Source organism: Vulpes lagopus, chromosome 24 (assembly GCF_018345385.1).
Source record: "Vulpes lagopus strain Blue_001 chromosome 24, ASM1834538v1, whole genome shotgun sequence".
NCBI lineage: Eukaryota > Metazoa > Chordata > Mammalia > Carnivora > Canidae > Vulpes > Vulpes lagopus.
The window spans coordinates 37,813,500-37,839,411 of NC_054847.1; the positions used below are offsets into that span (position 1 = coordinate 37,813,500).

General features: G+C 36.0%; 1 protein-coding gene across 2 annotated transcripts in view; it reads left to right on the top strand.

The window, feature by feature from the left end:
- C24H18orf54 (chromosome 24 C18orf54 homolog) overlaps positions 1-23,192 on the top strand; it is a 25,459-nt gene extending 2,267 nt beyond the window's left edge. The window contains exons 2-8 of one of the 2 annotated variants that reach the window (XM_041739804.1): positions 319-667; positions 1,711-2,499; positions 3,002-3,152; positions 6,054-6,156; positions 11,577-11,708; positions 13,844-13,914; positions 20,443-23,192. In XM_041739804.1, coding sequence (XP_041595738.1) covers positions 361-667; positions 1,711-2,499; positions 3,002-3,152; positions 6,054-6,156; positions 11,577-11,708; positions 13,844-13,914; positions 20,443-20,515 — 1,626 coding nt within the window. In that variant the 5' untranslated portion in view covers positions 319-360 and the 3' untranslated portion in view covers positions 20,516-23,192. Of the gene's footprint in view, positions 1-318; positions 668-1,710; positions 2,500-3,001; positions 3,153-6,053; positions 6,157-11,576; positions 11,709-13,843; positions 13,915-19,457; positions 19,510-20,442 lie in introns of those variants that run through there. The other variant, XM_041739805.1, reaches the window with a different exon arrangement.
- Positions 23,193-25,912: the final 2,720 nt, after the last annotated feature.

Below are 25,912 nucleotides of genomic sequence, written 5' to 3' on the forward strand. Positions count from 1 at the left end.
GAAAAGACTGTACATCAGTAGTTTTTAGGACTTAAAAATGATTACTCTTCCCTTGGTACTATTCTCAGATAATTATGTATATAAAATTCAGGCACATAACAGGTACTCAATAACTATTTCTATTTCTAAATCAGTGATGAAGGAATTCGTAATAATTAAATAATAGAAAATCTATAATGCACATTTCCTAAAAAGGATAATAGAAATGAATTTTATTCTTTAAAGTATATTATAAAATGTTTGCATATTTAGTAATTTCTCTTTATGAGACTATTACTCCTTTTAATGGAATCTTAACCTTTTGTTTTTCTGTTACAGTTTTTTTTTTTCAGTTACAGTTTTTAAGAGAAATGAATAGAAATGACCCATTTTGAAGAAGCCATGGCAAAATCAATTCCAAAACACAGAGTTTGTTCTCGGGAATCTTCAGTATCTTCTCTGTTAGCAAGCTGCAGCCTGAGTGGTAGTAATTCCTCTAACTCTGATGGCTCTTTTCAGTATAAGAATAAACTGTATAGTTCTGCGTCTCAGGCTCTGCAGGCCTACATTGATGATTTTGATTCAAGCCACCAAATGTATCGTGGTGCAAGCATGGGAAAGGTTAACGCTGGTAGATGTTCTGCTCATGTGCCAGAATTCTCCAACTGTATTTATAAAGCAAACAATGGTATGCTGTTGTGTGTGTGTGTGTGTGTTTTCCACTGATTTAAAGCATTTGAGGGATGTATTGTAGCCTTGAAAAACTAGGTAACTTTTTTTCTTCCTTTGGGGTAAAAAAAAAATAACTTTCATAATATTGAGGTCTGGATACTTTTCTTAAATGATTCTGTAATTCTCTGGTTCTTAGGAATTTTCAGCTAACATCTTCTTGTGACCTTGGAGAGGAAGCTGATGAATGTAACTGATAGTAGCAAGTGGTTGATCCTAAACCCTTAAGCCATTTTATCATAGCATAATGGAAAGAGCATTGACTTGGTTGTTCTAGGTTTCATTAACCATCTTAGTAACTTTATACAGACCTCAGTCTTTCTGAATTCATGCTTAGTCAATCCCAGTTGACAGAATAAGACCCTGTCAGCCTTCCTGATGTGTATTCTGTGGGACAGTACTATACAGTGTTAAGAGTTTCTCCTTGATAAGGCTTTCACAGAGACCAGTTCGGAGACTATATTTGTTGATGACCTAGTTAACACTTCACTGAGTACTTATAGGATGGTCCTGGTATGGAAAAAATTTGCATTCCACTCTTAGACGTATGTGGACAGTATATTCCAGAGGAGTGTTAGAATGGCTGTTCTCTCAGTGTTAGTGCTATTGCAGGGTTAGTAGGCAGATTATTTTTCCACCTAGTTTAATAGCATATTTTTCTCCTATGTTGCAGCCAGTGTTGAGTGACCAGTATTAATGTAAATGTATTTGTGCATCAGGTATGTCTGGATTTAAAAAGTTGAAGAAACAATAAAGAATACAGGAAAATTTGGAGACAAAAGTCTAGGACTTAGTTAAAACAAATTAGATGTGAGAAAAAAAAGCACATTGTATTCCATCAGCCTATACCTTTTATACTTTTAATCAAAGCATTAGTGAAGATAAGGGAAAGCAGCAGAAATGATTCTTAAATTCTTCATTCTATCTACTGTTGAATATTATTAAGTATTGTTATAGGAGTGTGATATAGGAAAATAAGCAGAAGTATGCTTTGTTTTTCAGCTTTTGAAAATCTTGATCCCAAAAAGAGCTCTTCATCCTTATTTTGTAGAAGAAAGACTATTAATGACATAGACTCCATTAGCCTAACAACTGATGATCTATTAAAACTTCCAGCAGATGGATCATTTTCTTTCACTGACATTGGATTAAGTCACCGAATTAGCAAGAAAAACAAGAAGTGCATTGGAAGACTGAGTTCATGGGATACTGAAAAGAAACAAAATTTTCAAGAACCTTCCACTCCTTTGTGCAAGGATAACGTAATTACTCCTGTTATATATACAAATATAAATGGAAGGCATCGTGGTAGGCTAAAAAACCCAAAACTTGTGAATAAGACTAATAAATGCATTTCAGAACCATCTTTATCATTTTCCAAGAAATTGTCTTTCAAGGACAGTTCAGAACACAATTGTGAAAAGAATTACCCAAGATGGCTCACTAGCCAGAAATCTGACCTTAATGTTTCAGGAATAACTAGTCTACCTGACTTCACATACCCAGTCTGGCTCCATCATCAAGACTTGCTACCTGATACAAAGAGTCAAAGGATTTCTAAAATATTTAAAGAAGAACAGTGTTCCCCTAGGCATAGTTACCAGGCACAAAGAACTTCTCGACTTATGAATAAATTAGATTGTTTTGAATACTCTTTTGAACCCTCAAACATTTCAGATTCCTTGAGTGATGATAAAGGATTAATTATTGAATGTAAATGTGATTCTGAACATAGCCAATGTCAGTGTGAGAATCCAGTTCTCCCAGGACCAACCAAAAAGCCCTTCAGTGGTAATTGTTTTGTTTTTAAGAACCAAACTGCTGTAAATTTGACTTCATGTCTAGGAGATGCTTTTTTTTTTTTTTTTTAAGATTTGATTTATTTGATAGCACAAACGGGGAGCAGCAGGAAGAGGGAGAGGGAGAAGCAGGCTTCCTGCTGAGCTGAGCAGAGAGCCTAACACTGGGCTCAGTCCCGAGACCCTGGGATCATGACTTGAGCCAAAGGCAGAACTTAACCAACTAAGTCACCCACGTGCCCCTCATCTAGGAGCTTTTATTTTATATTCTTGATATAGTGATCAGATGATAAATCTTTTGAACACTTACAGTCTTCATTTATGTAGCATTTTGTGCCTAGGAAATGTCTTTTCTCCCCCTTCTTTGAAATGTTCTAAAAAAGTTGTTACAGTTATGTATGTATTCCAAATTATCTTAATTCTTATTTGTTGCCTTTGAGATTTTGCTGTGCTTTGCATTTATTGTTTTTTCTTAATTCAATCTTTTACATTAGGTGACAAGATTGAATTGCTTATCCTGAAGGCCAAGAGAAATCTAGAGCATTGTACTGAAGAGTTACCGAAGTCTACAAAAAAGGATGATAGTCCTTGTTCATTAGATAAACTTGAAGCAGAAAGATCATGGGAAAATATTCCTGTTACTTTGTACGTAAGTTACAGTGGAAAAACTCTTAGTTTTCCAAATGAAAAATGTCACGTGAACAGTTGATTTATTTTTTAAGTAACACAATGATAATGACATGTTAATTGTACAGAATATTGCTTTTTGTTTCTTTAAATTGCATTTTTCAGTTGTTACCACAAGGTGGTGTAGTGTTTCATAACCCTAGGCACATTGTATAACCTTTGTCTTTTTTTTTTTTTTTTTACTTTTCTTGTGTTGAATTGTAAAATATTGATTTATGTTTAATACGAGGAATCATAGCCAAAACCAACTATTTTGCAGATTGAGGAGTGCTGTGAAATTCTTGTTATTTTCTTTTTACTGTAAGTTTTTTTCCTCTCTATATTCCCTCCATATGTAGAGCTATGCAGTTATCCATTTCTTTACATTTTACTTTCGCATAGTTGTTATTTTCCTTAAATGGTGGTGTGTTTTTTTGGTGTGGTATAAATTTTTGTAGTTTCTAAGATTGTTTTCGTTTGTGTGTTTAGCCTTTCTGTGATACAGTTTCCAAGAATAATTTAAACACTGTTTACCTAAATACCTTTGAATATGAGTGTGGAGTAAGAATTGAGCTTAGGTAGGAAAGCTTTTTTTCTTAGTGATATTATTACATCTGAACTCATCAGCAATGCGTTCTTGGTGACCCTATATCCTGCCTTAGGCTCAGGTAATTTCTGATCTTCTGTTTGCTAAACTTTGGTTCTTTTGTACTCTGTTATAGACAGAATCTGTTAATTTCTGGATCCATTTTTTTTTTAATATTTTATTTATTCATGAGAGAGACAGAGAAAGGCAGAGACACAGGCAGAGGGAGAAGCAGGCTCCATGTAAGAAGCCTGATGTGGGACTCAATCTTGGGACTCCAGGATCACGCCCTGGGCCAAAGGCAGGCACTAACCACTGAGCCAGCCAGGGATCCCCTCTGGATCCATTTTTTATCACTTCTCAGTTGAACATCTTATTTTTCTGAATGTGGATGCTGACTATAGTTATGGTTTAGAGTCCCAGCTCTGTGAGTTCTTTGCTGACACCTTATACAAGTTACACTTCTGCTGTTTTACTAATTATTACTGTTTTGTACAAATTCTACTTTGTACAAGTTACTTCTACCTTGTATAAGATCTTATAATAAGTTCTTCTACTTGGGGTTGCTTTGAGGATTTGTTTGATTAGAAAATATATATAAGGTACTAGGACAATTTTTGACTTATGATGAGCTCTTGTAATTATTAACAGTGGTGATGATTATCCAGAATATTTTTTTCTATATTTAGCTTCATTTTTCAATTGTTGGTTTGATAGTATCTTTATTCACTTAATTCCTTTTTTTTTTTTTTTGTATTCACTTAATTCTTAAACTTTTTTTCCAATTTCTTATTTTCTGGTCAGTTGGTCTTTGTAAAGTACCGTAACTGTAATGCTTTGCTTTCATTGCAACCAAAATGAGTGAGCAAGTAGTATAAGAAGTGTTTAAGAGTAAAATTTTTTAATGCATCTAGTGTGTTATGTAATTAGATATATAATTTATGCTTATATAATTATTATTACAATCATTGGTTTGGCCCAGGACCTTATATATAGAAGTGGACGTCTAGAAGATTGAATTCATATTGTGGTGGATATGTTTGTACATAAAATGAATGATAGATTGTGAGAAGAAGGAATAGATCTGACAAGTTCTGTGTGATGTTGACAACTTATTGATAATCTATCATCAAAACAAAAATTGACTAGGAAGTACTCAAGGTAGTATACTAGAAGGTAGAACACAATCAGATAATTACTTTTTTTTGTTTGACATTTTTATAATGGAACATTTCAAAGAAATACAAAAGTAGAAGAATAGTATAATGAATCCCCTTGAACCCCACACTCCTCTTCAGTAATCCAATAAATGCTTTTTGATGGTAGCGGATGGATGTGCAAACTCCTTTGGTAAAGAATGGGCGAAAAGACTACTTGGGAGCAAGAAAAGCTCATAGTAAGTTACAAATCAAATGAGTCAATAATGAACTAGTGTTAATAAGAAAAATTCAGAATTGTGACATTTAAATGTTATAGAAAGATTCTTTGATATCTGAGTAACTTGGGTTAGAAATACATTTTATGTTGATATATAAATAAGAGAATGAATTTGTGTGCTCTTTGTGACTAATAGAATTCGTTCTGGGAAAATTCTGACTTTTGCTGGGTTTGCCCTTTGTTCTGCTATCCCTTGAAACATCAAGAACTAGTATTTGTTGAGTATCTATATGTTCCAGGTACATAGAGTTAATTTATATAGTACTTCTGCGAGATAAGTGGGACCGCAAATGTAAAACTGAAATTTAGATAAATAAGTTACATATAGTCACATAGTGCATGGGATTGGGATTTGAACTCAGGAATTTTAATTTGAAAATCGATCTTTTTCCCCACTGTAATCTATCATCTATGTTAATACCAGTTCTCAAGGGCAAGTCCTATTGCTTTGACATGGAAGAGCACGTAACTGCCATTCCAATAGAAACTCCTATATTTGTGGGGGGTTTTATTATAAATGGGTAACTGTGTTAATTTGGAAAAATGTACTGCTTATTTAAAACAAGCTTTCGGAGTGTACCCTATAGTTGAAGGCTTATTTGTTTCATTTAAGACTGATGTTTTTACTTTATTCACAGTTATTTTTTAAAGCTTTAAAGGAAAAACAAGGAGATAGGGCTAGATTCTGGTATCAGTTTAGGGAGAAGATGAAGGAATTACCAAGCAAAATCAATATGAATCATATCTATAATGATTGTTTCTTGGTGACTGTGTTTAAATGATACGCATTCAATTATACAATAATTTTCACAAATTGGGAACTTGATTACTATCTTGTATCCTTAAATCCTATTTAGCAAGTCTCCTGTTCCTGTTAACTCTGATGATAGTCCTCAACAAACTTCACAAGCAAAGTGTGCTAACGGGTTCCTTGAAGATTTTTTAAATAATGATAATCAGGTGGGTGAAGTTAAATCTTTTAAACTTATTAAAAGAGAATTTTATTAACTTCTTAAAAAAGATTTATGACTAATATACAGATTTCAATTTCTAAGATGTTGAAACAAAAAAATGATTCAAATTCCCTTTTGGGGCAGCCTGGGTGGCTTAGCGGTTTAGCATCTGCCCTCAGTCCAGGGCCTGATCCTGGAGACTCGGGATCGAGTCCCACATCGGGCTCCCTGCATGGAGCCTGCTTCTCCCTCTCCCTATGTCTCTGCCTCTCTTTCTCTCTGTGTCTCTCATGAATAAATAAATAAAATCTTTAAAACAAACAAACACAAATTCCCTTTTGTTCAACACAATTGCATAAAACCATTGCTCCTAGAATATTGATGATTTTGTTTTAAGTATTCTTAAATAGGGGGACCTGGGATTGAACTCTACAGAGAGCTTAAATTATCATGGTTTTTTTGTTTTGTTTTTTGGGGTAGTCTACAAAGCATATCATTATAGAGTATGTTATATTTTCCCATACAATGGTTGATTATTGAGAGTTGTGCTTCTAACTTTAGAAAATTATAAATTTCTATAATTTAAAATTGAAAAATTATTATCCAGTTTTGCAAAATCAACATATGTGCTTGCAGTAACCCTAAAGTATAAGTGTTTATATGTGCATATAAGAAATTATATATCATTTAATATAGAAATATAACCATGGCTGTTAAATACTAGATCATTCTTTTGGGGTCTTAAAATGTGGAAGATTTGAGCACTCAGAAATTAGCTGCAAAATTTAATAAAATAAATTCCTCCTGTGAAATTTACTAGAGAAAGTAGTGGCTATCAGAATGTTTGACCTTAAAACTTTGTGTAAGGTACTATTATAGATATTGGGTAAGTAAAGCTTAATTATCAAATATTTCTTTGGCAAATATTTGAGTACTAAGCACTTTTATAAGAACTGTATTTCTACTAGTAAATAAGAGGGAGGAAATCCTTGGATTTTTTATTCCAATTAGACAAGGTAAAAAAATAGTATGTGATATATAAGGGAGTACTGCAAGTATGAAGAAAAATTAGTTGGGATAGAAAAATGAGGTATAATTTTAGTTAGGGTAGTCAGGAATGACCTATCTAATGAGGTGATATTTGAGCAAAAACCTAAAATGAGTGAATAAGCCAAATATACATGGGGAAATAACTTTACATTTAGAGGTAATAGTGCAGAAACCCCAAGGCAGAATTACATTTGGCATGTTCAAAGGAATGTAGGGTAGCTCAATCAGAATGAACAAGGAAAAGGATGATAAGAGGTAAGATGGAGAGGTAACCAGGAACCAGATCGATCATGTAGGGTCTTAAAAGTGATAGAATGAAGATTTTATGTTTTATTTAGGTGAGATGAGAAGCCACTGGAGGGTTTTGAGTGGAAGAATGAAACAATCAGATCTAGATTTTAAACTATAAAATGACAGCTATATGGAGCATAGACTTAAAACTGAAGGAGCAGGGAACCCAGTTAAGAAACTTTTGTCATCTTTCTGGATAGGATTGGCTTAGGGTGGGTACATTGGAGGTAGTCAGAAACGAGTAGACTTGGCATGTATTTTGAAGGTAGACTTAGTAGGATGGAGATAGAATTCAAAGAATGAATCCGAGATGCTTGAGTCAAGGAGCTAAAAGATTGGGTGGTGGCATTTAATTAAAGAAAACTGGTAGAGGAACAAATTTGGGGAAGTTCTTTTAAGTTTGAGATGGATGAGTGTAAAAGATTAACCAACTGGTCCCTTTTCCCCTGCCAAGACACACATAATCTCATTACCAGGGTGTTTTTGTTTTGTTTTGTTTTTAATAATTTTTAAAGATGTGTAGAAAGTTCTTATCACCTTTTTTCAGATTCCCTAATATTATCATATACCATAGTATAATGACCAGAAACAAGGATTAACATAGGTACAATTCTACCTTACACTAATTTGACTAGTTTTTCTACCAGTGTCCTGTTCCAAGATCCAACATTGTGTTTAGTTTCATGTCTCTTTAATCTACTTCAGTCTGTGACAGTTCTTCAGTCTTTCCTTATCTGTCATGACCTTGACACTGTATAAGAGTACTGGTCAGTTGGTTTTGTATAGTTCCTTAATTTGGGTTTACTCATGATTAGAATGAGGTTATGCTTTTGACAAGAATGCAACAGAGATCATGCTATGCCCTTTTCAGTTCATCATAACCAAAGGTTCACGATATATTGATATCATTGATTTATTGTATGTGTGTTAGTTGGGCTACTGTATAAAATACGCTATATTTATACTGTAATACATATGCAACAGACCTGGTTGCTTAAACAACAGACATTTATCTCTCACAGTTCTGGAGGCTGAGGAGTCGAAGATCAAGGTGTCTGGTGAGGTCCTGCTTTCTAGTTTGCAAATGGCCATCTTCTCCATATGATCTCTCATGGCAGAGAACAGGGAGGAAGCAAGCTCTCCTGTGTCTCTTACGAGGCATACTCCATATGCCTGTAAGAAACAAATTTACTACCTACATCACATTATTTATATATATAGTTCTTTTGATCTTGGCCTTAAAATATCAAAAAGTACTGCTTTCAAAAGTTACTTTGGTTAATTATTTTCTTCCCAACTCCTTCAGTTGTGGTTGTGGTCATGTTGTTCAATTTTAATACTGTCAGGTGGTTCACTTTTATGGTATATATTGGGTTTAAACCACATTCTATTTGGTTTAAATTATTTGCTTTTTTAATATGTGAAACATTACTGTAGTTCTGAGATAGCTATACAAAAAGATATACTCCAAGACATTCACTACCAGGTTTCAGTGACGAGTCTCAGGACAAATTCTATCAGACATTCAGACATACCAACATTTATTAAAAGTTCATTAGTGAATGGCCCAGACAGTTCATATAATCTGTTTTTTTAGTTTTCTTTTTTGGAACTCTGATCACTAGTATGAATGAAAAATTCACTCCTGGGTGGCTCAGCAGTTGAGCATCTGCCTTTGATTCAGTGTGATCCTGGGATCCGGGATTGGGCCCCACATCGGGCTTCCTGCATGGATGGAGCCTGCTTCTCCCTCTGCCTATGTCTCTGCCTCTCATCTGTGTCTCTCATGAATAAATAAATAAATCTTTAAAAACAAAAAAAAAGGGAAAGAAAAATTCACTCCAGAGGCAGGCTTTTGTAGCTCTTATGGTTGCCATCAGGCGACTAGAAATTCTTCTAAGTCAGTGGCTGGATGGAGGTAATTTACAGATAATGCTTCAGGTGCTGTCTGCGAGGGTTAGAGTCAGGAGTATAAAGCTAATTGGATCTTTTTTTTTTTTTTAAATGTATTTATTTTTATTTGGTTGGGGGAGGATGGGACGGAGGGAGAGGGAAAGAAGAGAATCCCAGGCAGACTTCCCAACTCGGAGCTTGATCCTACGACCCAGAGGTCATGACCTGAGCCAAAACCAAGAGTCAGAGGGTCAACCAACTGAGCCACCCAGGTGCCTGAGGCTAATTGGATCCTTAAGCCTTGTTATTTTTCTTTATTTTACAAAACTTGGTGAAATATATACAACATAATACTTATTTTAACCATTTTTAAATATGCAGTTCTGTGCAGTAAGTACCTTCACATCCTTCACATTGTTGTACAGCCATCACCACTATTTCTAGAACGTTTTCATGTTCCCCAACTGAAACTACCTATTCAGTACTAACACGCCATTTCTGTTCTGCCCAGGGTCTGGTTAGCACCATTCTATTTTCTGTCTCTGAATTTGACTACTCTAGAAATCTTATGTGTTTTAGTCTACTATGTTAAAAAACATACCATAGGCCTGGTGGCTTAAACCATAGAAATTTATTTCTCATGATTCTAAAGGCTGAGGAATAGAAGATCAGGTACTGGCTGGTTCTGTTCCTGGTGAAGGCTCTCTTCCTTGCTTACAGATAGCTGCCTTCTCACAGTGTCCTCAAATGGTCTTTTGAGTTCTCCAGGGTCTCTTATCAGAAGGACACTAATCCTGTGGTGTTAGGGCCCCACCCACATGACCTCAGTTAATCTTAGTTACCTCACAGTCCGTTCTCCAAATAGAGCTGCTTTTGAGGTTAGGGCTTCAACATGAATTTTTTATGGTGGTTAGGAGCACAGTTCAATCTATAGTATCATACAGGAAGAATCTTGCAATATTTTTCTTTTTGTGACTGGCTTATTTTGCTTTGCCTGATGTCTTGAAGTTCCATCCATGTCGTATCATATGTCAAAATTTCCTTCCTTTCTTAGACTGAATAATACTTCATTGTTTGTACCATGTTTTGTTTACCCATTCATCTGTGATGGATACTTGGGCTGGTTCTGCCTTTTGGCTATTGTGAATAATACTATTATAAATAGGTGTGTACAATAATCTGTTTGAGTCTCTGTTTTTACTTCTTCTAGGTATATAACCAGAAGGGGATCATGTGGTAATTCTGTTTAAGTTTTTGAGGAATTGCCATACTATTTTCCATAGCTGCTGTACCACTTTACATTTCTACATCCCATTTCTTATACTCTGTTCATGTAACTGTGGAGAGTGTGCTTAACTTTGAATCTCTTCACCATGAGAGCCTATTTCTAATATTTTTTGTGCTTGTCAACAGCTTAAAGTTTAAATACTATGTATATTATATTGTCTATGCTGAAATCTGTTGTGTGGCTTGTTTGCCACTATGTGGATAGTTATCAGGATACAGCACTCATTTGGAAGATGTAAAAATAATAGGTTGGTAAGAAGACTTTAGAAAATAAGTTTAAAAATATATCTTATAGATTCTCTTATGTAGTGCTGTTGCCCTTCTTGGACACAGGTAAGATCAGTGATAATTAAGGTATGAGTATTTTTTAGGTAGCAAGGAATGTGTGGCCAATGAATAGGTGAAAACTAGCATTCTCTGTGAAAACATACTGCATTTAGAGAATGCTATATTTGAAATTCTAGTCATTGTTCAGCTGATAACCAGCTTCGTTTACATACCCAAAAAGAAAATGTCAGCCTACCTGGGCTCTGAGGACTTTTTAGCTCTAAAAATCTATGATTTTAAATGTCTAAGTGAATGCATCGCAAATGTGAAGATGTACTGTACTGTTCATTGAAAAGAGCGGAGACAAGGGCAGCCTGGGTGACTCCGTGCTTTAACACCGCCTTCAGCCCGGGGCCTGATCCTGGGGTTCCGGGATCGAGTCCCGCGTCAGGCTCCCTGCATGAAACCTGCTTCTCTCTCTGCCCCGCCCCCTCTCTCTTTCTCTCTCCGTCTCTCATTAATAAAATTTAAAAATACTGTAAGGTTATTACCCTTTAATATATATATGTATGTGTGTATGTGTGTAACTTTTTTCCTCCATGAATTGCTTGGTTAATGATTCATCTGTTTTAACCTCAGAGTTGTACCCTTTCTGGAGGGAAACATCATGGTCCTGTTGAAGCCCTAAAACAAATGTTATTTAATCTTCAAGCAGTACAAGAAAGTTTTAATCAGAATAAAACAGCAGAACTGAGAGAAGAGATTAAGCAAGTAAGTACAAACTTGATTTATGAATTGAAATCTGTGAATGTGACTTGAGATCTATGTAGATATAAGATTTCTTCCTAGATCTTTTTCGGCTTGACTTTTAGTTTTATGTTAATAAGCATGCCACATAACATATTGTAGAGTTGTGCTATTATTTTTTCAGAAGGTAACTTACCCAGATTTAATACTATTAGATTTCTGCAGTTGTGTGTATCCCTGAATGGATTGTTCTATTTGGTTTATAGTTGTAAATATAACATCTTATGTAGATACAATAGTGTTACAACTGTAATATGAAAGAATTGTAGGTGTTGTTTTTTAATGCCCTACAAAATTATCTGTATAAATCTGACTTTTTGCATTTATGTTTGGAGATGCCTGGAAAACCTTTTCAACCTTAGACTTCTCCACATAACCTTTGTCTTCTTGAAATTTCGTTTTGCTACTTAGTTTGGTACTTAGAGTTGATGGAAAATTTTATTTTAAAACCACTGGGGGAACACCCAGGTGGCTCAGTGGTTGAGCATCTGCCTCTGGCTCAGGGCATGTCCCTGGAGCCCCAGGATCGAGTCCTGCATCGGGCTCCCCGGAGGGAGCCTGCTTCTCCCTCTGCCTGTGTCTCTGCCTCTCTCTCTCTGAGAGAGATCATACCCCATAGCCTGGGGTATGATCCTGGAGACCCGGGATCAAGTCCCACATCGGGCTCCCTGCATGGAGCCTGCTTCTCCCTCTCTCTGTGTCTGTCAGGAATAAATAAATAAAATCTTTAAAAATAAAAAAATTTTTAAAAACATTGTTTTTTTTGGGTATTTCCTAGGAAGTTAGAAATCGCATTGTGCATTGGGCTGCTGTTCTGTAGGGATTGAATTTTCTTCTTAATAGTATAGTGTTTACAGAGAATTTATATTCTCCCAAATCTGATTGTGAATTTTAATTCTGCTACTTAATTAGCAAGTACAATATTTGTACAAATCACTTAACCTCTTGAGTTTCAGCTTCCTCTTCTGTAAAATGAGGTTGAGAAGATAAATTGAGATAAACTATATGAAGTACTATCATAGTACTTGGCACCAGATAAAAACTTAATAGCTGGTAAATAATAAATATTTTTATTATCATTATTTGGTTACTCTTATTCAGTAGAGCTTTATGAAATTCAGTTCTAATTACCAATAAATGGATCAGCTCTTGGGAACTGTCACACTCTGAATTTTATTTCTTTTTTTCTTTTTTTTTTTAGATTTTATTTATTTATTCATAGACACATACAGAGAGAGGCAGAGACACAGGGAGAGGGAGAAGCAGGCTCCATGCAGGGAGCCCGATGTGGGACTTGATCCCGGGTCTCCAGGATCATACCCCAGGCTACAGGCAGCACCAAACCGCTGTACCACATGGGCTACCCCTGAATTTTATTTCTTAATTTTTGTCTATACATTTTAATGATTATATTAACATACAGAGTGTATCCCATCCTTTTTTAGACCTTGTTGAGACATAATCTTGTTCTTACAGTTACAATTTCAAGTCAAGGTTTTATTTATATTGGACATATATTTAGAAGCATACGTGAAAGATGAATCTAGGGACGCCTGAGTAGCCTAGCAGTTGAGCATATCTGCCTTTGGCTCAGGGCGTCATCCCCGGTCCAGGGATCAAGTACTGCATTGAGTTCCCTGCAGGGAGTCTGCTTCTCCCTTTGCCTGTGTCTCTGCCTGTCTTTGTGTGTCTCTCATAAATAAATAAATAAAATTTAAAAAAAAAAAGAAAAAAAAGATGAACCTAAGCAGTAGTTAGATTTTTAGAATAAAGAGAAATATATTTTTTTAAAAGACTTTATTTATTGAGAGAGTTAACAGCATAAGCCAAGGGGGTGAGCCAGGAGCCTGATGTAGGGGTTAGTCCCAGGACCCTGGGATTATGACCTGAGCCAAAAGCAAATGTTTAACCAACTGAGCCACCCAGGCACCCGTAGAATAAAAAAATATTTAATACTTTAATGAAAATTATTTGCTAGTCTTACTTCCTTGGAAATGCAATGTTTTTTATTCTTATTATTCACATATTAAATAGGATTTTAATTTTATAGTTATTTAATACTTTCAATATCTTGTTATATTTGGTGTTTTGAATAATAGGTTTCAGAAGACAATTTCTCTAAATTGCAGTTGAAGGAAAGTATGGTTCCTATTACTAGGTCACTTCAAAAGTAAGTATTCTCTACTAATTTCTGAATATGTATGGATACAAATCCATTTTAGCCATTCTTTTGAAATCAGAAGATTATAGGAGAAATTAAGTAGTTCTAAGAATAGATATACTTGGTATATTTAAGCTTCATGGAACATATTGTTTAATCCTGAAGTTCTCTGTTGTACTATTTCCTATTAAAATGTTCTTAGGACCTAATGAGATAACCTTAGACACCTAAGTATAATGGATGTGAGTGGCTTAAAAGAGTTCTCTTCTCATTTCTGACTAAATTTGAGATAGTATTGGTATAGATATCATGGAAGAACAACTTGTTCATGAAATATGTTTTTATGTATTTCCTAGAATAAATATAGTAATCATAAATGTGTCATTATTTGACATATCTCCACAGAAACCTCAAGTGGACATAATGTTCCGGATATAAAGATAGGTCTAAATACTGTAAGGGTATTGATCAACCTTTTTCCTTAGTTGCATTATCTTAAGTAAAAATATGGAGACTAATACATATGTTTCCTATGGTCATGGTGTTGGCAGAGGAAATGGTCTTTATTTATGGGTTTGGTTGTGTGAATATGCAGTGCCCTCGGAAGATGGAATATTGAACTTTAAGACACGCTAAGATTGAAATTTTTTACTTTAGTAACATCATTTCACTTGGCTATAAGTGGGGCTACACAAATATTGTCTACCTTTTGTCCTTTCAGAATTTGCTGAGGATTTTGGTTTTCTCAGGAAGTGGTGGAAAAGTGAAACACTAGACATGTAAACTTAGGACTCTAATTGCCATGATATGTATGCGTATGTGTGTGTATACACATATGCACACACATTTTTTTGTTTCCATAGTTTAAAAATATATGTATGTATGATTTTTCCCCCTCTACTTATAATTTTCTGGCTAGAAGTAATACCTCTTTCTTTATAGCTTGCCATAGTACTTGGATATAGTGTTCCTATCTAGGAGTCAGTGAATTATGATAATAACTAACATTTATTGAACGCTTACCAGGTGTCAGTGTTCTTAGTGCTTTTGAATGTAATTCATGTGATCTTTACAACTCTATGAAGTTAAGTATTATTATTATTTTTTAATTAGGTAATAAAGATGAAGTAGCAAAGTACCTTGTCCATGGTCACATAGCTGGTAAGAGTAGAGGTAGGATTCAGATCAGATAGATAGTCTGATTTTAAAGCCTGTGTTCCTAACACTCTTCTTATTAATGGTAGTGGTGCATTATCTATTTAGACTGATGCAAGGGCCTCAATTGATTATCTAGGATAAAGACTTCATTCTGCTTTGAAATTTAAAGTAGATGACCTCAAGCTTTTCATGTATCTTAAAAGCATTTTTTATTAAAAAAAAAATTTTTTTTAAGATTTTATCTACTTATTTGAGAGAGATTACAAGAGAGCACAAGCAGTGGGGGAGGAGGGTTGGAGGGGGGAAAGAGAAGCAGGTTCCCTGCTGAATAGGGAGCCCAGTGCCAGGCTTGATCCTGGGACCCTGGGATCATGACCTAAGCTGAAGGCAGATGGTTAACCAACTGAGCCACCCAGGTGCCCCTCTTAACATTTATGTTGAATGTGGGTCACAGACTTAAATGTAGTTTTCTGTGTTAAAGTATGTAGCCTGGAAGATGTTTTTCTTGGTGAAGGTGAATACTGCGTCATAAGTAATTAAATGAGCACAAAAATTGATACTAATTGTAGGTGCTTTTACTAATACCTAAATTTTTTTTTAGTAGTACCAGCTTTTTTCTAGCTTAGATAATAATCTTGCTTACATATAGAATGCAATTTTCAGAGAGAGTAAGATTTATGTTTTGTTAGATGGCTTTTAGCTGTTGATTCTGTTGGATTAGCTGGGGCAATCTTAATTTGGCTTTTACTTACATTTCAGAAGTGTTATTAGTAAGGCATTTGTTCTGTTAGGAAGTAAGTTTAAACTTTTAGAAGTATGTTAGTATATGTTTTCATTGTTTATAACATAGATATTTTTTATTTTATTTTTATTTTTATATTTTTAAGATTTTATTTATTTATTCATGAGAGATAGAGAGAGAGAGAGGAACAGACACAGGCAGAGGGAGAAGCAGGCTCCATGCAGGGAGCCCGACGTGGGAGTGGGACCTGATCCCAGGTCTCCAGGACCACACCGCGGGCCGAAGGTGGCTCTAAACCACTGAGTCACCTGGGCTGCCCATAATCTGTAGATTTTAAGGACAATTTGAAATTCAAATTGTTCTGGTTAGGTTTATGGTCTTTTCATAATTCAAAATAAACGTTTTCTTCAAAGGTTGCAGATTGGGCAGCCCAGGTGGCTCAGCAGTTTAGCACCACCTTCAGCCCAGGGCCTAATCCTGGAGACCTGGGATCAAGTCCCACATTGGGCTCCCCACATGGAGCCTGCTTGTCTCTCTGCCTGTGTGTCTGCCTCTCTCTGTGTGTGTCTCATGAATAAGTAAATCTTTAAAAAAAAAAAAGTTGCAGATTGTATTTTGGGTGGTTTAATGACTTTTCCTAGGATGAAAGTCGTATTATATCTTCCCCACCTCTCAAATAACAATTTTTGTTTTTAACAGTTTGATTGCTAACCAGTTTTAAAATGTCTTTCATTAGCCTTAGTAAATGCCAAGCTCTTACAGTATGGGTTCTATTTACTCTGCCACTCCGTTTTCTTGTGTTCTTCCATTAGAATTACCACTTTCACTGGACCTGAACCTGAAGTGTAAATGATTGAGTAGCTTAAAATGTGGGGGTTTTTTTCCAGAGGGATTTTGCTTTTAGTAGGAATATAAGTTGTAATTGTTTTGTATCCCTAGAATTCTTAGCTTTTCTTATGCATTTACATATTAGGAACTCAATAAAAACTTACTAACTGAAACCTCCATAAGAATAATTTGCCATCTTAGCAAATGAAAAAATTGTAGTTTTTGAGCAGGGGCTTTTTCTAGAATATTATCTGTCATGTAAGCCACCAGCCACTCTACCCAGGCTTTGAAGAATGAGCAGTAGTATATTGCTCATATGCTATAAAGGTGAGCAGCAGGAGATGATTGCAAAATCATCAATCATCCAAAAATAGTTTGTATTGGCTTTGGAATATATTGGAATTATAATTTGGAAATGAATGTGTAAGATTTTATAGTTCTTAGTATTAAAGGCCATGCTGTGCAGAATTAATGATAGCTGGAAAGTTGTCCTGTTTCTCAGTTCTCTTGCTAAATTTTCTGGTCTTTGTTCTATACTAGGGGTAGAATTACCTCTCAGATTTGCAAAACATCCTAGAGCAAAGATTTTTCTTTTATTCTGATGTTCTTTACTAAAACCAAGGGAATGGTCGGCAGTTTGCTGAGTTGTTGCTGGATACGAGGCTGAATATAGGCCAGTAAACAGTATTTAACAACAGCCAGTATAGCCGTACTAATAGGAGCTTTGGCACAGAATATCAGTAAGATAAAATATAGTTAAGTTGCCTTCATTTAATCAATCCGTTATTGAATTTCTGTGAGTGGATTTCTATTTATTCTAATGTTCATTGATAGTTACATTCTTACAATAAGACGAAGTTTTTTTTATTTTAGTTTTTAAGGTGACTTGTTCAGCGTTGTATGTAACATAACTCTTAAATTATTTTCCCCATTAGCTTGCTTTTTTACTTTATAGAAAAGAAACTCAAGAATGATTTCCTTCTATAATTTTATCCTGTGCTTGTCCCTACACATAATAGCAAATCACTTTTGATAGTCTCTTCTCTAAGTACATTGTCTTATTCTTAGCAAGGCAGATAAAGGTTAAATGAAAGGAACTGCTAGCTGATTGTGTAGCCGAGGTACAGAACTGAACTGAACTGAAGAGTTCACATTTCTACTTAGCTTTTTTATTCATTCCCATCATACTGCACCCCTCTTTTTCCTTCCCATTGTTCTTATTTTTCCCTAATGTTGGTTTTTAAAGACATAAAGTAGGACTAAAAAGGAAACCAGTTATATTGAGTTATAGTTATGAAAATATCAGAATGAATTTCTAATTAGTAATATGTGCTTCTTTGCTAATCCATTTAAATAAGACATTTAAGAGGCTCCTGGGTGACTCAGTCGGTGAGTATCTGCTTTCAGCTCAGGTCATGATCTCGGGATCCTGGGATCAAGCCCCAGAGTGAGGCTCCCTGCTCAGTGGGGAGTCTGCCTCCCTATACCCCTCCCTCTGTTTGTGTTCTCTCTCTGAACAAATTAATAAATAAAATCTTCAAATAAATAAAAATAAGACATTTAAAAGGTAAGTTAAAATTTATTTTGTAAAAACATATTAGAATGAAGACCTCTTAGGTAACTTGAATTAAAGTGTTAAACCATCTTGTGGTCTTTTATTTGCCTTTCACATACTGATAAGCAAACAGAGAAGGGGGCGAGGTATTGGAAAGCTTCAGTATCTCAGTTACCAGTGACACTTTGCTGTTCGGTGGATGAGCAGCAAGGCTCAAAGTTGTCTAATATTGTCATATGAGTGTCATGTCATATGAACTTTTGGACTGTAGGCATTTATGTCATATGTCAGAACTTTTGGACTGTTGGCAGAAAGACTACATATGTTCTAGCAATGGGGTTAATAATTTAGTTTTCTAACTATTATATGTAACTATTGTAATTTTGAAGTGATAAATATAAAAGATATTTTGATATCTATGCAATGACCACAATATGATTGAAAATATCTCGGATTTCTATGTCATATGAGGTCACAGATTTTGGTCTGTTGCTTGCATTCTAATGGAAAGAAATGCTAATTACAGATAGCATTTAGTGAAAATAGAGATGAGGAATTTCCCTCCATCCAATTTCATAATCCCTTTAAATCCATGGATCTCTGGCCCTCAGAGTTGTAAACATTGAGATAAGACTCTAGCTGTTTGCCCCTTGCTGTTTCCTTCCTATCTTCCCCTTGCCTCTCCTCTCCCTTCTTCCCCCCGCTTTTAAGATTCACCCAGTGTGGGGCTTGAACTCACAACCCTGAAATCAAGGGTCTGATGTTCCACCGACCAAGCCAGCCATGTGCCCCTTTGTTTTGAATTCATAGGTTGCTAAATAATAAGCCTAAAAAGAAAAATATAGATCTAAGTCCAAAGTATATTCACAAATTATATTCTTTCTCATAAATGTGTCTCGAGAAAGAAAATAATTTTTTAGATAAAAAGATAGTACTATAGGATATAGAAATGAGAATTTCTGATTGCATAGTAACTTTGGGTAAGTTATTGTAATCTAGTTAATGAAGATGACCATCTCAAAAATTAACTAGAGTTGCCAAAAAGGGTGGCAAAATCCAGTTTCTTAATACATTTGAGTAAAAGTGTCCAAGAAGTAGAGTACAGGGAAACAGATATAATGCAGTAAATAACAGTACTAGTTTCTTGCGTCTGTATATCCTGGGTAAAGTGGAAGATACATCTTATTTAAAATACATTTACCAAACCTCTCTTAGAGACTGTAGAAGAGGGTATTGTAGTTACCACCTTTTTTATTTTAATTTTTAAAGATTTTATTTATTCATGAGAGACAGAGAGGCAGAGACCTAGGCAGAGGGAGAAGCAGGCTCCATGCAGGGAGCCCGACGCGGGACTTGATCCCAGGACTCCAGGATCATGCCCTGGACCGAAGGCAGACGCTAAACCGCTGAGCCACCCAGGGATCCCAGCCACCTTTCAACTCAACTTAAAAATTAATAACAGATGACTGTACATCATAATTGTTAATATTATTTGTTTTTGTTGGTCTCTCATTTATCAGACATCTGAAAAATAGTTAACAGATTTTCTGATAAATCAGGTCCTTAAGGATCTGAATGAATGGTAGGAGAGAGGAAAAAGGAAGAATATTTTTAGAGGAAGACTGGAAAGCTAAGGGCCTTCACTTTTCTTGGTCTGTTTGGGGGATAGTTAAGTTTTCTTCATTGAGACCTGACCTATAATCTTAGTTTTATTTTAGAGAAAAAAACCAGGTTGTTGGTATAGTACCACATAATTGTCGTTTGTTTCCCTTCATGCTCAATAAAAATGAGTTTTCGTCAACTGTAACTGATTCTTCAGTGCTTTTTTTAAATTTTAGCTATCCTGAATATACATCTTAATGAAAATACTTTGTTAAATGATATAAACAGTATTCCAAAAGAAAAAGGTATAATTTCACAGAGCTGTTGTGAAAATGACATGAAAAAAATGTTAAGTTGTTATACAAATAAAACCTATCATTAAACTTCTTGGCAAACTTTCAAAGAAAAACCTCTTACCTGTCAAAAGTATATTTTTTAAAGTAAATGTTTAATTAAATGAATTATTGTTAGCCCTCAGTTATTCAAATCTCAAAGTTTTATAAAGAAATTATAAATGTTTGATACTAATTCTATAAATTCATTTCTATACTAATTTTAAAGTTAAACAATATAGTCACCATTTGTTGCTGTCTGCATTGTCTGTTCAGTCCTTAATATTGCTTTATAATGTGTTTTATACTTTTTAATGAAGGGCTTTGCACCATTTATCTCGCCTGCGAGACCTGGTTGATGATACCAGTGGGAAACAGTCACCGAAAATGTGAAGAGGAAAATAAAACAGTCCAACCAATAAATAGTCACCACAGAACAAAGATGTATTTTTTTTTCCTAGTGCTTAAACTGATAAATTCTAAGCCATATATTATTCTGTGATTGGTTCAAGTATTATATATTTTTTAAAAAAACAAACTTGAAAACGTACATAGATTTTGTGACCTATCTTCATTTTATGCCAAAATACCAGAATGTGAACTGGAAGGACCCACACTGTGTCCTGCAGTCGGACTTTGGTTTTCAGGCCAGCACATATCCAATATTCAGAGATGGATGATGTCTGTTATTGAAGCGTATGTGGACTTAATCTTGAGCATCTTCATCATTTTATCATCTGGTTCTGGATTATTGAGCAACTCTTCCTGGTTTCTGTCCAAAATCTCTTAAGTAGACCTTTTTATACAATTAGCATCTACTTTTAAGTAGGTTAAAGGAGTATCAAAATTGTTACGGTGTATCTTATGCATGTGGAAGTATGTTACTCTTAATTTTTATAAATATTTAATATAGTTTTTGCAAATAAGAATGGGGTGATGCAGTGCTAAAAGATATGTTTTATGTTGTGAAATCCAAGAGAAAAACCTTACTTAATTAATGCTTTGATTTTGAATCTGTGTAAGATAATTTTGATACTACTGGACAGTTTATAAAACATTTTTGGGGAGTATATTTGAGAATTTAATATTTTGATACTATATTATTTCCCACATTTTAGTTTTGGGGTTAGCTCCAACTAGTAAAAGTTATGAGATCAGTGCCTAATCTCTTTATGCAATTTTTAAAGTAAACTTAAAATGAACGTAAAATCCAAAAGCAACTGTATTACAAAGCTGTTTTGTAAGAGCTGAACTTTCTTTAAAGCAATCTGTAAAATTTGTCTCTAGCTGGAACTGAGCAGAGTTCTATAATTTTACATTTTCTACTGAGTAAACATCTAATAAGCAAGAAAGCATCTTTGCCAACAAAACTAGGAATTAAATCATAACGCATGTTTAAAAAGCCCGATGAAATGAAAAAATTTGTATGTATGCATACAAACAGTATAAATTAACACTGCCCAAATTGTAGCATCTTTGCTAGGTAGCTTTACTGTCAAATAGGAATTTCTAAGTACATTATGTTGAAGAATTTTTTTCCCCCAAACTGAAAGCATTATTTAAGACTTTTGCTATAAACTTAGATGTCAAAAACTGTATAGAGTGAACTCTGTTGTTTTTTTTTTTGGCCAGTGAGTCAGAATTCCCCTATACAGTTGTTTTTACCCAGTTTGAGAGTCACTTGCCATTAAGTTTTGTTTACTCTGTGGAGGTATTTCTGCCACTAACATTTTATTTTCTGATTATTGCCTTCTACTTCAAAACACAGTTTGCATGTAATCGAACATGGTGTTACTTGGATGATGAAAGTATGGCTGGCTGTTAAAAATGCAGATTTTAAGTGGGTGAACATGAGGTGGATCTGAGTTGATCATGTTCCTTCCAGGCCTTGCCAGATCCACCGTTAGACAAATTCTGTAGAAGACAGGGAAGGTGACTACATCAGATAATTAACTTCTATTTGCATATATGTTGATCAGACCTAGTATTTAGTACGCCTGAAAAGCATTTCCAAAGGATTATGCTATACTGACTGTCAGGCTGTTCATGGATTTGGTTAGTGCTGTCATTTCCAAGAAAATGTCTCCAATGCTAAATAAGATAAGCCGCCTAAATTTTTATATTTATAACTAATATTCTAAGAAACTTGTTTATACTTAAAGGAGTATTTTTCCTGTTGTGTTAAATATGGAAGCCTAGTCATTTACCTTAAAAGGAATTAACTTTATTAAAATGATTAATTCCAACTTTTTAAAAAAAGAAATGTATAGGAGAGTCAACTAAGAACAATCTAAATGATAAATGATCATGAAATTCTCTAAAGAATTAGTTACATGTTAAATATTTAAGTATTTTTTAGTGTGAGTTATCCAGAGGTAAAAGGGTGACAACTGTATGAGACTGCTGAGTTGTAAATTAAAAGCAGACAGAACAATTACAGGTTTTAAAAATTGGAGTGGGAATATAAATTTTTATCAATCCATTACTTTTAGGTTTATTTAAAAGTGTTAGAAAAAGAATTTTAATAAGATTTCAGATTTTTAGCTGAGTATGAAAACAATTTAACAATCCTAATTCCAAAATTTTTTGGGGATAAAAGTGTAATAAGTCTATGAAGACTTAAAACTCAACTGTATATTATTGTCCTAGGAACTTTACTTTCAGTATTTCTGTGTTGGCACATTTCAGCTTCATATGGAGACTTCTGACCAAATTGAGGAACACTATCTTGGGTTTGTTTGGGTTATATGTCTCTCTAGTTCTGTTATTTCTTATTTAAAATTATAAATGTGGATTTTTTTGGTATTCTGTTTAATGTTTAGGGTAACATATACAGTTCTACAAAAATATTTTTTAAAGAAACATCATGAAAGATATTCCCCCTTAAGTTTCAAACACATGGAATCACTCATAGATTTGAATTTTTGTTTCATCCTTCCTGTTCCAAAGTTCACCGTGTCTCAAAAACTGTTTGGTGGAAGTGCTATCAAGAAGTGAACGTGCCAAAAGGCAAGTATTATGAAAAGAGACAAGCAAAAAGCCAATAAAATTGATAATTTCTGAGCAACAAGTTTCTTCAGGTGTGAAAGACTTTGTATCTTTCTATCCCATTTATTGATTGGATGTTTTATCATGATTATATGTCCTGTTGGGTTGTGATACTTAATCTTAAAATGACTGATGCAAACCTGGGCTTAAACCTGAGCCATATATTGAGGTTTATATTGTTCCATCTTTCCCCCTTGATATTTGAAATTATTCCCTTCCTATTTCTCTGTATTTTTTCTTCTTAGTTTCATCTGTGGCTAAGATCATCTTCCCTTTTATGAACAAAAGTTTCTTTGCTTTTTACCCTCCCAGTTCTACATTGTTTTACTCTAGACCCGACGTATGTAACAGCTTCTCTCCCAGGGTAGCAGCCTTTCTACCCGTGTTAACCACTTCCGTCGTCCTTCATAACCTTGACTAGAAGGAGCCTGTTGGCCTCCTCACACCTCTTTCCACCTGGAACATTCCTTCCCCTCACTCCGCCTTGCAGTGAGGACAGGCTGGCTGGTTTGTGAGACACCATTGTAGCACCACCACCCTGATGTCACTAATGCATTTCAGAAATCTGCTGTGGTTCAGCTGCTTTACCCCTATCCTCCCAGACTTTCTATGTATGTTCTCACCTCTGGGCGTATTATTTCCTATACTTGAAATAGTTTTCTTTCATTCTGGTTTTGTAAAGCTTACTCCACCGTTTCTTTAAAGCTCTGACCAAATGTGCATTTTTCCCAGAATATTCTAACCTTTTTTCAGGCTTGGTACTTTGGCTTCCTTTTTCCTTACCCATCACTCATTTAGCTATTATATTTGTTTTTGTATTGAAAAGTGTCTCTATCACATCGTATCCCTAGGGGAGAAAATGTCTCAAAAGTTAGAGGACTAGGGCAGCCGGGTGGCTCAGTGGTTTAGCGCATCTTTCAGCCCAGGGCCTGACCCTGGGATCCGGGACCGAGTCCCGCATCCAGCTCCCTGCGAGGAGCCTGCTTCCCCCTCTGCCTGTGTCTCTGCCTCTCCCTCTGTGTTTCTCGTGAATAAATAAAAATCTTAAAAAAAAAAAAAAAGATTGCTTTTTATCTCCTTTCTGATAACTTTTCTTACATTGTATAACCTGGAACTTGGAAACTTAAAATAGTGACTGATGATTTTAAGCCTAGTTCTCTCTCAGATTGTAAGCGAAAGAAAAGAAAGACCATGTTTTTTATTTATCTGATGTTCTGCAAATGCTTAAAATGAAGTAAATTAAACCTATTTCTTTATGTTAATGCCACTGTTTATCAAATAGGATCAACATATGTGTAAGTGTTTTGGAAGACATAAGCCTTCTAACTACTCTTGAGCCCTCACAGCTAAGATTTGATATGTCTTGCATTTCATTAGGTATACAAGTTATTTTACAGATCTTGTACTACATCCAGGGAAACCCAGTGGCTGATTTTCACTGTGTTGCTTCTTTGAGCCTGGCTTGGTGGCTGTCAGTCTGGGTCTAGTCTAGAAACAGGACCACATAGTGACTATAACGAAGTTTAATATAAAAAGATTTTAAACTGATGAAATAAGATCTGAGCGTGCTCTATGGTACTCCAGAGTTGGGGGAGCGTACCCAAGGGAGAGGTACTTGGGTACCTCTTGGGAGTAGGAGAGCCGAAGATTCGGGCTTCGGCCTCCCTGAAGACGGTGTAGCTGCAGCCCACTGGCTGGCCGAGTTTATTGGTTTGCATAGACCAGGGCTGGTCGTCGTCACTAGGCAAGTGGGAAGCCACTCTCCAAGGTTCAGGAAAGCTGCAGCCAGTTACTGGGTGTGTGAGCACACGGACAGGAAGGGATCTCGGTGTGGCCAGGACTCGGAACACGAGGTGTTGGGGACGCCTGGTGGCTCAGCATTTGAGCATCTGCCGTCGGCCCAGGGCGTGACCCTGGAGACCCGGGATCGAGTCCTGCGTTGGATCGGCCTCCCCCCGCAGGGAGCCTGCTTCTCCCTCTGCCTGTGTCTCTGCCTCTGTGTGTGTCTCTCATGAGTAAAATCTCCCAACAGAAACCTGAGGTGCTGGTGCTGGCAGGGTTGAAGGTTGATCACCAGCCTGGTCCAGGTCTCTGAGTGCCAAGGAGAACCCCATATGTTCTGAGCTAGTCTGAGATTGTGACTGGGGAAGAGCATCACCAGATGTCCTCATACCCAGCTTGTCTACTGATGGCGCAGCTGCCAGCAAACAGTGGGAGAGCCCCTTCGGGATGAATTTGGAGTGGAGAGGTGGTGAATTGATAAGATTCTAGAAAGGTTCTGGTGGGAGAGAACATATGGAAAAATCTAAGATGCCCCATCTGTCTGCCTCTGCCGTCCGTTTTGCAGCGTCTTCTGTAACCTTCGAATCAGGAACTGGGCATAAAGGTGTAAGGTGGCAGAGAGGCCAGGTCATCCAGAACACAGGCCAGATGAGAACTTGGGCCTCGGAGAGAGTCCGTTATGCTAGAGCCAGTGCAGGGGGCGGGGCCGAGCCTCAAGCAGGATCCGCACTGAGCTTGAAGCTGACGGCCCGGTCCCCCGACCCTGAGGTCGCCACCTGAGCCCAAACCTCAGTGGGTGCTTCACCGACTGCGCTGCCTGCCCGCGAGCCCCTAAACGTCTAATGAGTTTGAGAACTTGCTAAGCTGGGTCCGAACTGGAGCTCCGGGACGCCTGCAAGGATCCTGGGATTATAGGAATTCTGCTCCATCAGGTCAGAGAGGAATCCCGTACGTTCCCTC